A 15,089-nucleotide genomic window follows, 5' to 3' on the forward strand; every position below is an offset into this window, starting at 1 on the left:
ATTTCCATAGATGCTGCCTGACCTGCTTTTGTGTTCTTCCAGCATTTTGTGTTTGTGTTGCTTTAGTTTTCCAGCATCTGCAGACTTTATCGTGTTTGTATCTATACAGTATGTAAATAAGTAGTGTAAAAAGAGAGCAAAAACAAAAAAATATTGAGGTAGTGTTCATAGGTTCATTGTCTGTTCAAAACTCTAATGGCAGGGAGGAATAAGCTATTGAGTGTACGTCTTCAGGCTTCTGTACCTTCTCTCTGATAGTTGTAATGAGAAGAGGGCATGTCTTGAGTGACGGTGGTCCTTAGTGCTGGATGCAGCTTTTGAAGATGTCCTCAATTCGATGGTGGGGAGACTAGTGCCCATGACAACTGGCTGAGTTTCCAACTGTTACTACTGCCGTGTTCTCCTAATTCGAAGTTTTCTGTCCTTCCAACTTCTGCAAGGCATCTGTAGAATGTTGTTCAGCTCTATGCAGGAATCAAACACCACCATTCATAGAGCAGCCTGGTTTCTACTCTTGGTCATTACCTCAGAGAGCATGATATTATAATTTCAATGATCTGGACAGATGGTGGCTTTCAGCAATGGTATAATGGTATGAGCTCACCTCACACGCTTCCTTATCAGAATGTGAGTGTGGTTTGCCACTTTGGAAGCCACTTACAGTATACAAAGCAACACACAAAATGCTGGAAGAACTCAGCAAGTCAAGCAGGATCGATGGAAATGAAACATTTTGGACTGAGACCCTTCTTCAGGACTGAGAAGAAAGGGGGAAAATGCCAGAATAAAAAGGTGGGAGGAGGTGAAAGAGGCTAGGGGAAGGTGATAGTTGAAGCCAGGTGGGTGGGAAAGGTCCAAGGGCTGGAAGAGAAGGAATCTGATAGGAGAGAAGAGTGGTCCATAGGAGAAAGGAAAGGAGGAGGTAATAAGAAGGTGAGAAGAAGGAAAAGGTCAGAGTGTAGAATAAAGGGAGGGGGGAGAATTTGTTTACCAGAAGGAGAAATTGATATTCATGCAGTCAGGTTGGAGGGTTACCCAGACAAAATATAAAGTGTTGCTCCTCCACCCTGAGGGTCATCTCACCTTGGCACAAGAGGAGGTCATGGACCAACATGTTGGGACGAGAATGGAATTTGATTTACACAGAGGCTTTGAAAACAACAGGTAGCATATCATTAGCCTTAAAGAAGGCTAAAGGCAATTCAATACACTAATGCTGAATCACATTTGTTATTATCGTGATCATTGTTTCAAGCCGCTTATCATTATTCTGGCCAGTTTGACTATGTCCACATTGAAACATCTTAGCAAAAATAGAGAGATATTATGAATGTAATAGGAGCTGATGACCTTAATGCAACCGCTGTCTCTTAACAAAGTGCAATGAGCAAACCAGTTAGCCTGAAGGTAGATATGTCCCTTGGTCCTGAAGGGATGCATCCCAGGGTATTGAAAGTATTGTGATAATTTACCAAAATTCTCTGGAGGCTGGACAGGTCCCAGCAGACCGGCAGACAGCTAAATGTCACGCTACTGTTTAAAAAAAAAATGTAGGCAAAGGGTGGGTAACTATAAGACTGTTCACTTAACAATGTAGTTGCAAAAATTCTTGAAACTTATCATTAAGGAAGACATGGCGAGACATCTGGATGGAGGTGGTTCCATCAGGGAGATAAAGTATAGATTCATGAAGGGCAGTTCCTGTTTGACAAACTTCCTGGAGTTCTTTGGGGATATAATGAGCATAGTGGATAGAGGGGAACAGGTAGATGTTATATACTTGGATTTCCAGAAGGTGCTCAGTAACGTGTTGCACAAAAGACTTATACGTAAGATACTAATGCATGGTATCGGGGGTAATCTATTAGCATGGATAGAGGATTGGTTAACTAACATAAAGCAAAGAGCTGGGATAAATGGGTGTTTCTCTTGTTGGCAGTTAATAGTGAACAGGGTGACTGCAGGGGTCAGTACATGGCCTACAACTGTTCATGATATACATTAGCAATTTGGAAGAGTGGTGTCGCGTGCAGCATAACTAAGTGCTGATAACACTAATTTGAGTGGAAAGGCAAACCGTATATGCAGAGAGTCTGCAAGGAGATACAGGTAGGTTAAGTGAGTAGGTAAGGGTCTAGCAGATAGAGTACAACGTTGGTAAATGCGAGGTCATCCACTTCGGAAAGAAAGATAGAAGATAAGAATATTATTTAAATGGTGAAAGATTGCAGTATGTTGGTGTCCAGAATGATTTGGGAGTGCGTCTGCATGAATAGCAATAAGCTAGTTTGCATGTCATCAAGAAAGCAAATGCAATGTTGGCCTTCATTGCTAGAGGGATTGAATTTAAGAGCAGGGAGGTTATGCTGCAAGGGTACAGGGTACTGATGAGTGGAAGTGCATGCAGTTCTGGTCTCCTTTCTTGAGGAAAGACCACTTTGAAAACAGTGCAGAGGAGGTTCATGAGGTTGATTGTGAAGGTGAGGGAGTTAATCTGTGAGGAGAGATGAGTCACCTGGGATGTGACTAACTGGAATTCAGAAAAATAAAAAGGGATCTTATAGAAACAAAGAACTGTGAAAGGGATAGATAAGGTAGAGGCAGGAAAGTTGTTTCCACTGGTAGGAGAGATGAGAACAAGGGGACTTAGCTTCAAGATTCATGGGGGTCGACTTAGAATAGAGCTGCTTTCCTCAGAGTAGTGAAACTGCATAAATTTCTGCTCAAGGTAGCAGTGGAGGTTACCTCATTAAATATATTTAGGATAGAGTTAGATTGTTGCATAGCAGGGGAAATAAAGGCATATTATATCACAGGTAAAGTCCGCCCAACCCTTGAGCTCGTCTTCGTGAAACACTGTCATAGGAAAGCAGCATCCATCAACATGAGATGGTAGGGATCTCCACCATTCAGGTCATGCTCTTCTCACCGCTGCCATCAGGTAGAAGAACCTTAGGACTCACGCCACCAGGTTCAAGAACAGTTACTGCCCTCAACCACCAGGCTCTTGAATAAAAGGGGATAACTTCACTCAACTTACCCATTATTGAGATGTTTCCCACAACCAATGATCTCACTTTAAGGACTTTTTACCTCATTATTTCATGATTTTGTTATTTATTGCTATTTATTTATAGTTGCATGTACATAGTTTGTTGTCTCCTAGGCTCTGGTGATCTTTCATTGATCCTTTATAGATTTGCTGAGTATGTCCACAGGAAAATGAGTCTCAGGGTTGTATATGGTAACGTATAAGTACTTTGTTAATAAGTCTACTTTGACTTTTGACTTTCAATTAAAGTCCATGGGGTGATCAGCTCTGATATCAATGAGTGGCGGAGCAGGCTCAAAGGATAGGTCTACTCCTGCTTCTATGTCTATGTCTATCTTCTAAATGCAGAGGCTACCAATGAAATTCTCATATTAGTTCTCACTTCAATAAAATGCTGATTTTAAAATCCATGTGCTTATCTCCTTAATTGTTTGAGGAATGAAAAATTAATGCCTTACAAAAAATACTTATTTTTCAGTTGGCACTACAGCATCTGTAACCTATGGGGACTCCTCCATGTTAATAACTGTTTCTTTTTTATGCTATAGTCTTGTTTAGGATTGAGTCTTTATAAGTGCAGTCAATGGGCCAAATGGCCTAATTCTGCTCCTATATCTTATGGTCTTTATAAGGTGCATTTGAATTTGTGTTTTTTACAATAAAAAAGAACTTTAGGATGTTTTAGTTTAAATGGTTTTGACATGTTTAAATATTCATTCAGTTATTCTTTCTTGCTGGCAAGGATATGCTTAAAGGTTTGTACTAGTTGTGCAAGATGATGTTCCACATAATTAGTCAAAGTAAAGATACTGAAAACCAGCACTTTTATGTGATATACCTTTCATGAGTGCATTCACAAACACTGACTGCAGCAAAATAAATGCCATCTAAATCTAATGAATCTAAGTAAAATTACTTGACAAAGTTAAAGGAAACTGTCCAGTTTGTTACTTGCCCAGGCAATAATTAAAGATTGTTCAAGGAAGTAATGTCTCTCTCAATATAAGTTGACATTAACCGTTGTCTGTTATGTCTTGCATGACTCAGTGTGGCAGATCTGGCACCACAGAAAGGAAGGCATGTCTGCAAGGGCTTATTTGACCTCAACCAAATCAAATTGCTTAAGTAGCAAGCTTTTAGCCAAAGCTTTGTATCATTTTCTGTATGGGGTATGCCAACTCCATATTGTAACAATTGTACTTTGACAGGTATGTTTATGACATTAACTGGACCAATTCCAGTTGATCACATGGTTATAATTGTGCTTAGATGTGTGGCTTTTTCCCATTTTTCAGATGTCGGACAGTTTAATACAAGGTTATTATGACAGATTCATACCCCGAATGAAGGAATTGGAAGCATTTAACCTGGTAAGCTTTGGGGAATAAAGGCTTTGCACACATGAAATAAAGGAGATCTGCTCACTCCATACAGAATACACACTTATCACAGTTAACCTGACAGTATACAAAACAGATTTTTTACTGATAGCGGTATTTTAAAACCCTGTATAAAATCTAATGACCAAATTGACAATAATGTGAACTTAGTAAATGAAAAGTGTAATGCTCAAAACGGGTGGTGGGGTAGAGATACGTCTCTACCAAAGGAGATGTAGGTGTTCCTTCCTGTCACCAGCCTGCAGATCACCTTTGGGCAAGGTGTAGCACCTGCTTAGCCCCTGATCAGGGTCACGTGAAGCCATGTGAGCAGCTGGTGTATATCACAAGTCGTGGTTATGTGACCACTGATGCCAGGCAATACTCTGGAGTATTGATGATGACTCTGGTCACCCATCTTGTAAAACATGGCAAAGGCAAGCCACTTCTGTAGAAAAATTTGCCAAGAACAATCAAAGACCATGATCACCCATTTCTTATGATGAATGCTCAAAAATGAGATGTGGGCTAGAATAATATTTTGGATTCATTGAATAGCTCAGTGCCAGTATGGCTTTTCTTCAACAATGAATTTCAGCTATTAATTCAAAAGAGACTTCGCATTATCATGACTCATTTCTTACTTGAATCAGTTTATACTTTAAGATTGAAAGTTGCAGAGGTTGAATATCGAGTGAATTTTGACCAAGCAAAAATTAAGCATGGGTCCAAGATAAAGATGCTGTAGTTTGACTGATAATTGAAAGAGGTTTTGCAGTTGTGTGTGCATAATAAGGAAAAATCATATTGACTATCCAAGTTATATCTGCATTGAGAATGCTGATATTGGGTGCCATAAGTCAGAAAATCAAGGAAGTATTTTAATCTCTGATGCAGATGTCTGTCATAGTAATCAGAACAAAAACAAAATTCAACCAGAAAATGTGTTCCTTTAATTCAGTAGACAGTGGATGTCTTCACAACTGCCACATTGTTGATAGATGAATTTGTAATTAAAGGAATTGAAGAGAGATTCAGTTTGGCTTACCTTAAATTTCTTAAAGTACAATCCAGATTCATTTCATAATTCAAGTGTAAATTTACTTTTACCTCCAATATTGTTTTGTTGTGTTGTTAACTTTTCAGGAATGAAAAGGTCTCAATATTTAGTTTTACTGAATGTCTATAGCAATATAAATTTAAAAATGCAAAGCAAAAATTCAAGAAAATATATTGGGAAAGGGAGTAGCTACTGTTATCTTCTGAACTACTTGGCTATTCATTAAAATCATGTTGAAATTCCACAATTCCATTTTCCAGCGTGATCCACATATTATCAGATTCCCTTAATGTCAGAAATCTACCAGTTTCTGTTTGGCATGAACAAAATGACTGAGCTTCCATGGCTCTCAAGGGTAGAGAATTCTAAAGGTTAACTGCACTCTGAGTAAAGATATCTTTGTTCATCTGAGGCTTCCACTTCCTCTCAAATTGTGCCTTTTGTCCATGATTCCACAGTCAGGGGAACAACCTTGCTATATCTAATCTGTCAAGCCATTTAGGAATTTTATAAGTTTCCATGAGATTTCTGCTCATTCTTCCATATATTCCCAGTCCACTCATTGACTTATTTTGCAACAAAAGCATAATCTCTGGAACAACTCTAGTGAACCTTTGCTATGGCAAATACAACCCTTCATACGGCTGCTACTTAATGGCCCATGCTCAATACAGTTGCAAATTGCTTTTGAAATACTGGTTTATAAATTACTTCTGATGCTCAGTTACAGAATTTTTTACCTCAATGTGTCTTAATACAGCAAGCAATATTACAGAGCTGGATGTCATCACAAAACAGTGCAGAGATCCATACTGGTGCCTTAGAGTTCTATAACTACTTTCCAGAGAGCATTTAAACAGCTATGCTTCAATGCTTGGCTGCAAGATTGTGTTTGCAATTTAGTTGGCAGTCAGTCTGAAGTGTCCCACAAAAAGCATGCTGTGTCTTCTGGTAAAACATATTGTGTCCTATATTTTCTAAAACTATGTGTTAATTAGAGCAAGAAAAAGGAAGAAGTTATTTTCTCTTATAATGTGTTGACATATTTATGTATAGTATACTTAATTAACTTTTGCTGAGGTCTGCTTGATGCTAGAATACCTTGGAATTCCAAAATATTATATTGACATAAGAATCTATGCCATATGAGTGGAAGTTATGGATCTCATTAAAAATACATTCTATAAGTGCAATTAAGTACAGCTGTTAAAATAGATTAATAATTAAAATTATTAAATATATTATCCAACTGAGGTATCTAAGGACTACTTACTTAAAATCTACTTAAACATATACGTAATTAGAACTGTTTTCTGTATTTTTCTTTCAGCTGAAGGTAGCCTTAGCCCCTTGCATAGAAGGTTTAATACTTTTGGATCGACTTTGCTATCTCAAGGAGCAGGTAATTCTCTCTCACTGGGTGGTTAACATGAGTAATTCATTTGCCAAAGATGCCATGGCCATAATGCAATTTTAGAAAATGCAGTATTGTATTCCTTTCAATTGATCTGCATAACTTTTCACCCTTTAAAATATATGGTTAACAGATGTTCTTTATACTTGAAATGTTTACATTGTTTATCCCACTTAAATAAAAACTGCCACTTAAAATACAAATTTTAGACGGAAGACGGCGTGTAATCCTTTTGAAAGATATACTTTAAAATGTCAAGGTTTAAGCAGAACAAAATCATAAATTACCTTAATCAAACAAATTATTTACACATGGCAAATTCTGAAATTATAATATGACTTTATAATTACAGAGGCGATTGTAAATCGGGAAGCACACATGTATTCAATGAAAACCAGCAATTCTTTTGCTGAAACTTTTTTAATGATTCTAACTGATTTCTAATACTATCCTTTTCAGGAAAATGTGGCATGGTCATTGCTCGTCCAGCTCTTTGATCCTGTAAAGTCCCCGAGATGTTATGCAGTAATTGGTGTGAAAAAGTAGTACCATTCCAAAATTTAATTGTATTATTGATATGTTTTATACTGTGCTTTTTCATTTTTCCATTTAAATTCACACTTTTAAGAGCTACTAATTTTACCTGATGTTCTTCAGACTGCTGATTAAACTTTTATTTTTGCTGGTACATTTATGACAATTTAATAAACAGATGAAACACATTTGAATGGATAAGTTGTTATATCATGTTACATTTCTTGGCAAGATTTCCACACCCAATGGAGCAGATGTATTAAAAAATAAATAAGTCTGGGGTGAAAAATGAAGTTTTTCAATTGTATAGTTGTCGATAATTCTGTGTAACTAGAAATGGATAATTATACTTTCTTGATGGAAAATGAAATCAGATGTAATTGCACGCACATCTATTTTCAGCGACCATAGAATGGTGAAGACTGAAGATTTGTTAAAATGATCCTCTGATACATTTAAAAGTTGGAGTAACATTATAGAATTTATAGGTTTTACTGGCAGTGGAGTGGCTGGGTGAGGATCAAGTAAGAGCAAGAGAATGCCATGTAGCAGAGTCCAAAGAGCATAATGAGCACATTTCAGTTAGGAACTGAAGTGGGCAGCAAGGTCCTTCAAGCCTGCTGTGTCATGCATCAAAATCGCAAAGTGCTACAAAGTGCTACAAAGTGGAGAGCATTCTAACTGGCTGCATCACCGTCTGGTATGGAGGGCCACTGCACAGGATCGAAATAAGCTGCAGAATGTTGTCAGCTTAGTGAGCTCCATCATGGGTACTGGTCTCCATAGTAAGGAGGACATCATCGAGGAGCAATGCCTCAAAAAGGTGGTGTCCATCAGTAAAGACCCCCATCACCCATGTCATGCCTTTTTCTCAAAACTACTATCAGGTAGGAGGTATAGAAGCGAGAAAACACACACTCAACGATTCAGGAACAGCTTCTTCCCCTGTGCCATCTGATTTCTGAATGGACATTAAACCCATGAACACTATCTCACTATATTTTAATTTCTATTTTTGCACTACTTATATACTCAATGTATATGACTAATAAACACTGCTCAGGCTTCCAGCTGAGTGCAGAATCAGAATCAGGTTTATTATCACTGGCATGTGTCATGAAATTTGTTAGCTTAGCAGGAGCAGTTCAATGAGATACATAATAATATAGAATGAAAGAAAGAAAATAAATAAACTGCAGGAAGTATATTTATTTATATTGATTAGATTAAAATAGTGTGAAAACAGAAATAACATATATTTAAAAAAAGGCAGAGTTCATGGGTTCAATGTCCTTTTAGGAATCATATGACAGAGGGGAAGAAGCTGTTTGCGAATCGCCGAGTGTGTGCCTTCAGGTTTCTGTACCTCCTTCCTGACAGTAACAATGAGAAATGGGCCTGCCCTGGGTGATGGAGGTCCTTAATGGACGTCACCTTTCTGAGGCACCACTCCTTGAAGATCTCTTGGGTACTATGGAGGCTAGTACCCAAGATGGAGCTGACTAATTTTCTTGTGGTCCTGTGCAGTAGCACCCCTGTACCAGACAGCGATGTAGCCTGTCAGAATGCTCTTCACGGTACAACTATAGAAGTTTTTGAGGTTTTCAGTTGACAAACCAAATCCCTTCAAACTCCTCATGAAATATAGTCACTGTCTTGCCTTCTTTATAGCTGCTTCGATATGTTGGGACCAGGTTAGATCCTTAGAGATCTTGACACGTAGGAACTTGAAGTTGCTCACTCCCTCCACTTCTGATCCCTCTCTGAGGATTGGATCATGATCCCTCATTTTATCCTTTCTGAAGTCCACAATTAGCTCTTTAGTCTTACTGACACTGACTGCAAGCTTGTTGCTGCAACACCACTCAAATAGCTGATATATCTTACTCCTGTACACCCTCTCATCTCCACCTGACGTTCTACCAACAATGGTTGTACTATCATCAAATTTATAGATGATATTTGAACTATAACTAGCCGCACAGAATGGATATAGAGAGAGTAGAGCAGTGGGCTAAGCACGCATCCCTGAGGTACGCCAGTGTTGATCGTCAACGAGGACAGATGTTATCACCAATCACAGATTGTGGTCTTCCAGTTAGAAAGCTGAGGATCCGATTGCAGAGGAAGATGCAGAGGCCCAGGTTCTGTAACTTATCGATCAGGATTGATGGTGTTAAACACTGAGCTATAGTCAACAAGCAACGAACAGGTATTGATTATAACCGACATTTCCATGACAAATTCTGCCATTTTCTTCAGTGATGATGCCAGGGTATGTCTAGACTGGTGGTATTTGTACCCCAGTAGTCCATCCCTCCTGATTGGTTAGTCCTCATACAATCAGGTTTCCACTCTCTCATCTTGTTTACAATCGAATTCCAGTTCTTACTTTGAGTGAGACCTTTATCTTTGTTAAAATTCTTTTCCTCTAGTTTTATTTCAATGACTTCCTGTAACAGGCAATACTAAAAGCCATTGGTGCGGCACAGTAGTTTTCGGAGTGAGGATTGTTGCAATCAGATAAAAGTGGATTCAAAAATATCAGGATATGGGTGGGTGAAACAGGTTATGTGTGAGTTGGGGACATCAGTGAGATTTTCTGGAAATGGGGGTTTAGGAGATCTTAGGAGATGAGAGCAGTTGGACCTAATCAAAGCACCAGAGGCTAGAGAACACATTTGTTTTTCCTCTCTGTACAATGATTTCAGTAAGTACCACTACGCCAAGAATCTGTCCTTTTTGCCACCTCTTTCATTAATTGCAAAGCATTTTGGGATGCAAGTCATTTTTATATCCTGCCAGGATTTTCAGGTCTTCTTCCAGTTACAGTGGATGATTTAACTAACCAACTACATCTCCAAATAATGGGTGACACCAACATTACTGAACTCCTGCCTCAGCAAGGACTTGGACCCATTGTAATTTGCCTATCGTCACAATAGGTCAACGACAGACACAATCTCCATGGCTCTTCACACGGCTTTAGACCACCTAGACAACACAAACATCTATGTCGGGATGCTGTTCATCGACTATAAACTCAGCTTTTAATACCATCATTCCCACAATCCTGATTGAGAAGTTGCAGAACCTGGGCCTCTGTACCTCCCTCTGCAATTGGATCCTCGACTTCCTAATTGGAAGACAACAGTTTGTGTGGATTGGTGATAACATCTCCTCCTCGCTGATGATGAACACTGGTGTACATCAGGTGTGTGTGCTTAGCCCACTGCTCTACTCTTTATATACACATGACTGTGTGGCTAGGCATTGCTCAAATACCATCTATAAATTTGCTGATGATACAACCATTGTTGGTAGAATCTCAAGTGGTGATGAGAGGGCGTACAGGAGTGAGATATGCCAACTAATGGAATGGTGTCACAACAACAACCTGGCACTCAACATCAGTAAGACGAAAGAGCTGATTGTGGACTTCAGGAAGGGTAAGAAGAAGGAACACATACCAATCCTCATAGAGGGATTAGAAGTGGAGAGATTGAGCAGCTTCAAGTTCCTGGGTGTCAAGATCTCTGAGGATCTAACCTGGTCCGAACACATTGATATAGTTATAAAGAAGGCAAGACAGCAGCTATACTTTATTAGGAGTTTGAAGCGATTTGGCATGTCAACAAGTACACTCAAAAACTTCTATGGTTGTACCATGGAGAGCATTCTGACAGGCTGCATCACTGTCTGGTATGGAAGGGCTACTGCACAGGACTGAAAGAAGCTGCAGAAGGTTGTAAATCTAGTCAGTTCCATCTTGGGCACTAGCCTGCAAAGTACCCAGGACATATTCAGGGAGTGGTGACTCGGAAAGGCAGCATCCATTATTAAAACTGTCCAGCACCCAGGGCATGCCCTTTTCTCACTGTTACCATCAGGTAGGAGATACAGAAGCCTGAAGGCACACACTGTGCAATTCAGGAACAGCTTCTTCCCTCTGCCATCTGATTTCTGAATGGACTTTGTAGCTTTGGATACTACCTCACTTTTTTAATATACAGTATTTCTGTTTTTGCACATTTTTTAATAATCTGTTCAATATACGTAATTGATTTACTTGTTTATTTATTATTATGTTTTATTTTTTTTCTCTCTGCTAGATTATGTATTGCATTGAACTGCTGCTGCTAAGTTCACAAATTTCATGTCACACGCCGGTGATAATAAAACTGATTCTGATTCTGATTCATTAAAGCCAGAAGTGGGACAACTGGGGCCCTTTTTCAGAATTTTAAAAAGTACCTACCTGTATATAATCGTTTCTTTACCATTGATGCAATCAGGTTCAGCAATAAGCCCATTGTTTTTGGATGTATATTTTCTGCAGCTTGCTTGAGTATTTTTAAAGAGTTTGAACCCTTAGGTCTGCCTGCTTTTCAAATTGTTCAGTCTAAATGCCATCTCCAATGCTGATCCAAATGTGTTTTACCTTACATGACATGACTTTAAATAGTCTCATTTCTTTATCTCTCCCAAATTGGTGAATCTCTCATGATTTCTGATTCTCTGCAATATACACAACACTGTTAATAAAGTTCATGTTCTTTTGCAAGACGATTTAAGAATGGAGTTATTCAAGGAATGATTGGAAGTTGATTCAATAGTACTTATTTGTAACTTTTCTTTCACTGGTTCTTTTGTATGTCTGAAATAGCAAAATACAAAAAGCACACGTTAAATCTTGCTTATACTGATGTTTATAATGTTGAATTTCTTCAGGGCAAAAAGATAGATATTTGGAAATAAAGTACATGTGTGTGTGAAAGAGAATTGTAAAGCAGAGAGAGGCAATGTTTAAGAAAATGAATAATAGGAGTAGAGACATGCCCACAACGAACATCTTGGGGCCATCTTACAAATTATGGTGCCTGTTACCAATTTAACTGTGATGTTATTTATGATATTTATTATGATATTTCCTCAGAATGTACTACCTACAATCCTGTGATTATCCTGTGGGATACTAGCAAAAAAAAACAAAAGGTCACACTCTTAATTTTCTCAATTGAGGTATTAAATATTCTTTTATTTTTGTTAAACTAATGCAGAGGGATTTAAACATCCTCTTAAAGGATCGTTATTTATTCCAATAGTACTTCTCGCTACTGCCTGTAAAGAGTGTGTATGTCCTCCCCAGGACTGAATGGGTCTCCTCTGGGTGCTCTGGTTTCCTCCCACTGTCCAAAGACATACAAGTTGGTAGGATAATTGGTCACTGTAAATTGTCCAGTGTTTAGATTAGGATTAAATCGGGGATCGTTGGAAGAGCCTATTCCATGTTGTAACTCAATAAATAAATCAAATATTTGTCATTGGTCTTAATAAACAGCCATCAGCTTCTTCCTGCAAGGAAATTAATATTCTATGTCATTAAACCTTGCATGGTAATTACAAGCTGAGTAAAACCTGTATATCTCTGTCCATATGAAAACATTACATCTTAATTATAGCTGTATGCACAGAGAAATATTCACTGTCCGCCAGGCATATTTAGACTTGTTTGTGGTTATTATTTAAAATACATATCCAAGAATTTGCTCTAAAGAACAAAGTTCAAAATGAATTTATTATCAAATTACATATATCTCACCTTGAGATCTATTTTCTTGCAGGTATTCATATTAGAACAAAGAAATACTATAGAATCAATGAAAAAAACTACACACAAGTAAAGATTGACAAACAACCACTGTGCAAAACAAGACCAACTGGGCAAATACCAAAAGAAATGGTAAATTCAGGATAGGAAAGAGACTGAGTAACCACTTTTGATCATCAGTTCTTACCTACACCTGATGCATCAGTTTATGAATATAACTTGTTTGTGTGTTTCTGGTCTTCAAAAATATTTTACTACAAACTAAAATGATACAGTTATACTTTGAGATTTTCTGAACAGGCATTCAGATATGTTATCAATGGAAAACTGATGTTTTCAAGGTTAGATGTACGTTCGTATCCTTGAAATAAATTCAGTGGTTGAGGTGGGCACGTTAGTAACATTTAAAAACCATTCATGGATAGGAGAGGTTGAGAGGTCTACGTGCCAAATGAAGGCAGGTGGCACTCACTTGTTGGGAAACGCAGTTGGCATAGACTAGTGTTTCCATGCCGTTTGTGTCTTTGATTCTAGTGCAGCACATAAATTGTATTTTGTAACAGTAAACTAGATATGTTTAGAGTGTTATTTCCAATAAGCTATTAATTGTTTAAAGCATGGATAAGTGCAAATATTTTAAAGGGATACTAAGTAAAAGTTAAAAGTAGAATTTATTATTAAAATACATATATGTTAACACATACAACCCTGAGATTCATTTTCCTGCAGACATACTCAGCAACTCTATGGAATAGTGACTATAACAGGATCAATGAAAGATCATCTAGAGTGTGAAAGATAGCAATAAATAATGAGAACATAAGATAGTGAGATAGAGTCCTTAAAGTGAGACCATTGGTTGTGGGAAACATCTCATTGATGGATAACTGAGTGTAGTTATCCCCTTTTATTCAATAGCCTGATGGTTGTAGGGTAGTAACTGTTCTTGAAACTGGTGGTGCAAGTTCTGAGGCTGTTGTACCTTCTACCTGATGGCAGAGCGAGGTGTAGCAATATCGAAGGAATTTATCCAACAAATAACTTGCAGGATTAACATCCTCTAAATCTTTACAATCACTGATGTTGGAGTAATTAAGTTTTGTAATTGGATGGTTGAAATATTTTTACTCAGAGAAAGAAAACAATCTCTACAGAACACTTACATGATTATAGAACATCAAGAAGCATTCTAGAACTTAACAAAAATCTTTTAAGTTAACATAATGTTCGTAACATAGCAACAATTCACTGAACTTGTGATCAGGAATCAGGACAGGACAGTGTCTGTTATGCCACTGATTCTTCAGGCAGCAATGAAGGTCTTCCATCCCTGTCCATACCGTTACACACAAATGTAGAAGGATTCTTTATTGCTGTTTCTGTAACAATTTCTTTTGACCAGTCAGCTGAACCCCCGAACCTAGAAGACTGGCGAACTACTCCTAGTCTGGACTCCACTCTTTGACCTGTTTGATATGGGTGACCCTACCAAGAGCCAAAGCATAAAGCCCTGACTCCAACCTGCATAGTTCTCTGGTCATTGAGGTAAGCAAGCCTCCAAACCCTGCAACAAATTTGTGGTTCTCTTGGAGAAATCCAGAATCAGAATCAGGTTTATTATCACTGACATATGGTTGTTTTGTACCTGCAGTACAGTACAAGACAAAAAAATCACCATAAGTTACAATAAAAAAGTAAATTAGTGCTAAAGAGGAATGGAAAGGTGTCGAGATTAATAATTCAGAGAGAAGAGTGTAAATACCACAAAAACAGTTGGGAAATTAAGTGAAAAGATTAGGTGTTGATAAAGGTGACTGAAATTTCTGGGTTGTTCTGAAAACTCAACCACTTCATTAATGTCATAACAATAAAACCTCATGCATTTCGTGACTGGATTCAGAATAACAAATATACATCCGGTTTAATTGTCCCTGCAGAGGCCTCTTCACCGATACCTAGTGACCATAAGACCGTAAGATATAGAAGCAGAATTAGGCCATTTGGCCCATCAATTCTGCACTCCCATTTCATCATGGCTG

The 15,089-nt window shown here is 38.0% G+C and overlaps 1 protein-coding gene across 3 annotated transcripts in view; it reads left to right on the plus strand.

Moving 5' to 3' along the window:
- Positions 1 to 13,146, plus strand: part of mettl25 (methyltransferase like 25) — a 90,983-nt gene extending 77,837 nt beyond the window's left edge. For 2 of the 3 annotated variants that reach the window (XM_073059625.1, XM_073059626.1), the window contains exons 10-12: positions 4,348 to 4,422; positions 6,822 to 6,893; positions 7,365 to 8,086. In XM_073059625.1, the coding sequence (XP_072915726.1) occupies positions 4,348 to 4,422; positions 6,822 to 6,893; positions 7,365 to 7,451 (234 nt within the window). In that variant the 3' untranslated portion in view covers positions 7,452 to 8,086. Of the gene's footprint in view, positions 1 to 4,347; positions 4,423 to 6,821; positions 6,894 to 7,364; positions 8,087 to 12,375; positions 12,462 to 13,063 lie in introns of those variants that run through there. The other variant, XR_012100638.1, reaches the window with a different exon arrangement.
- Positions 13,147 to 15,089: the final 1,943 nt, after the last annotated feature.

Source organism: Hemitrygon akajei, chromosome 10, assembly GCF_048418815.1.
Source record: "Hemitrygon akajei chromosome 10, sHemAka1.3, whole genome shotgun sequence".
Lineage (NCBI taxonomy): Eukaryota > Metazoa > Chordata > Chondrichthyes > Myliobatiformes > Dasyatidae > Hemitrygon > Hemitrygon akajei.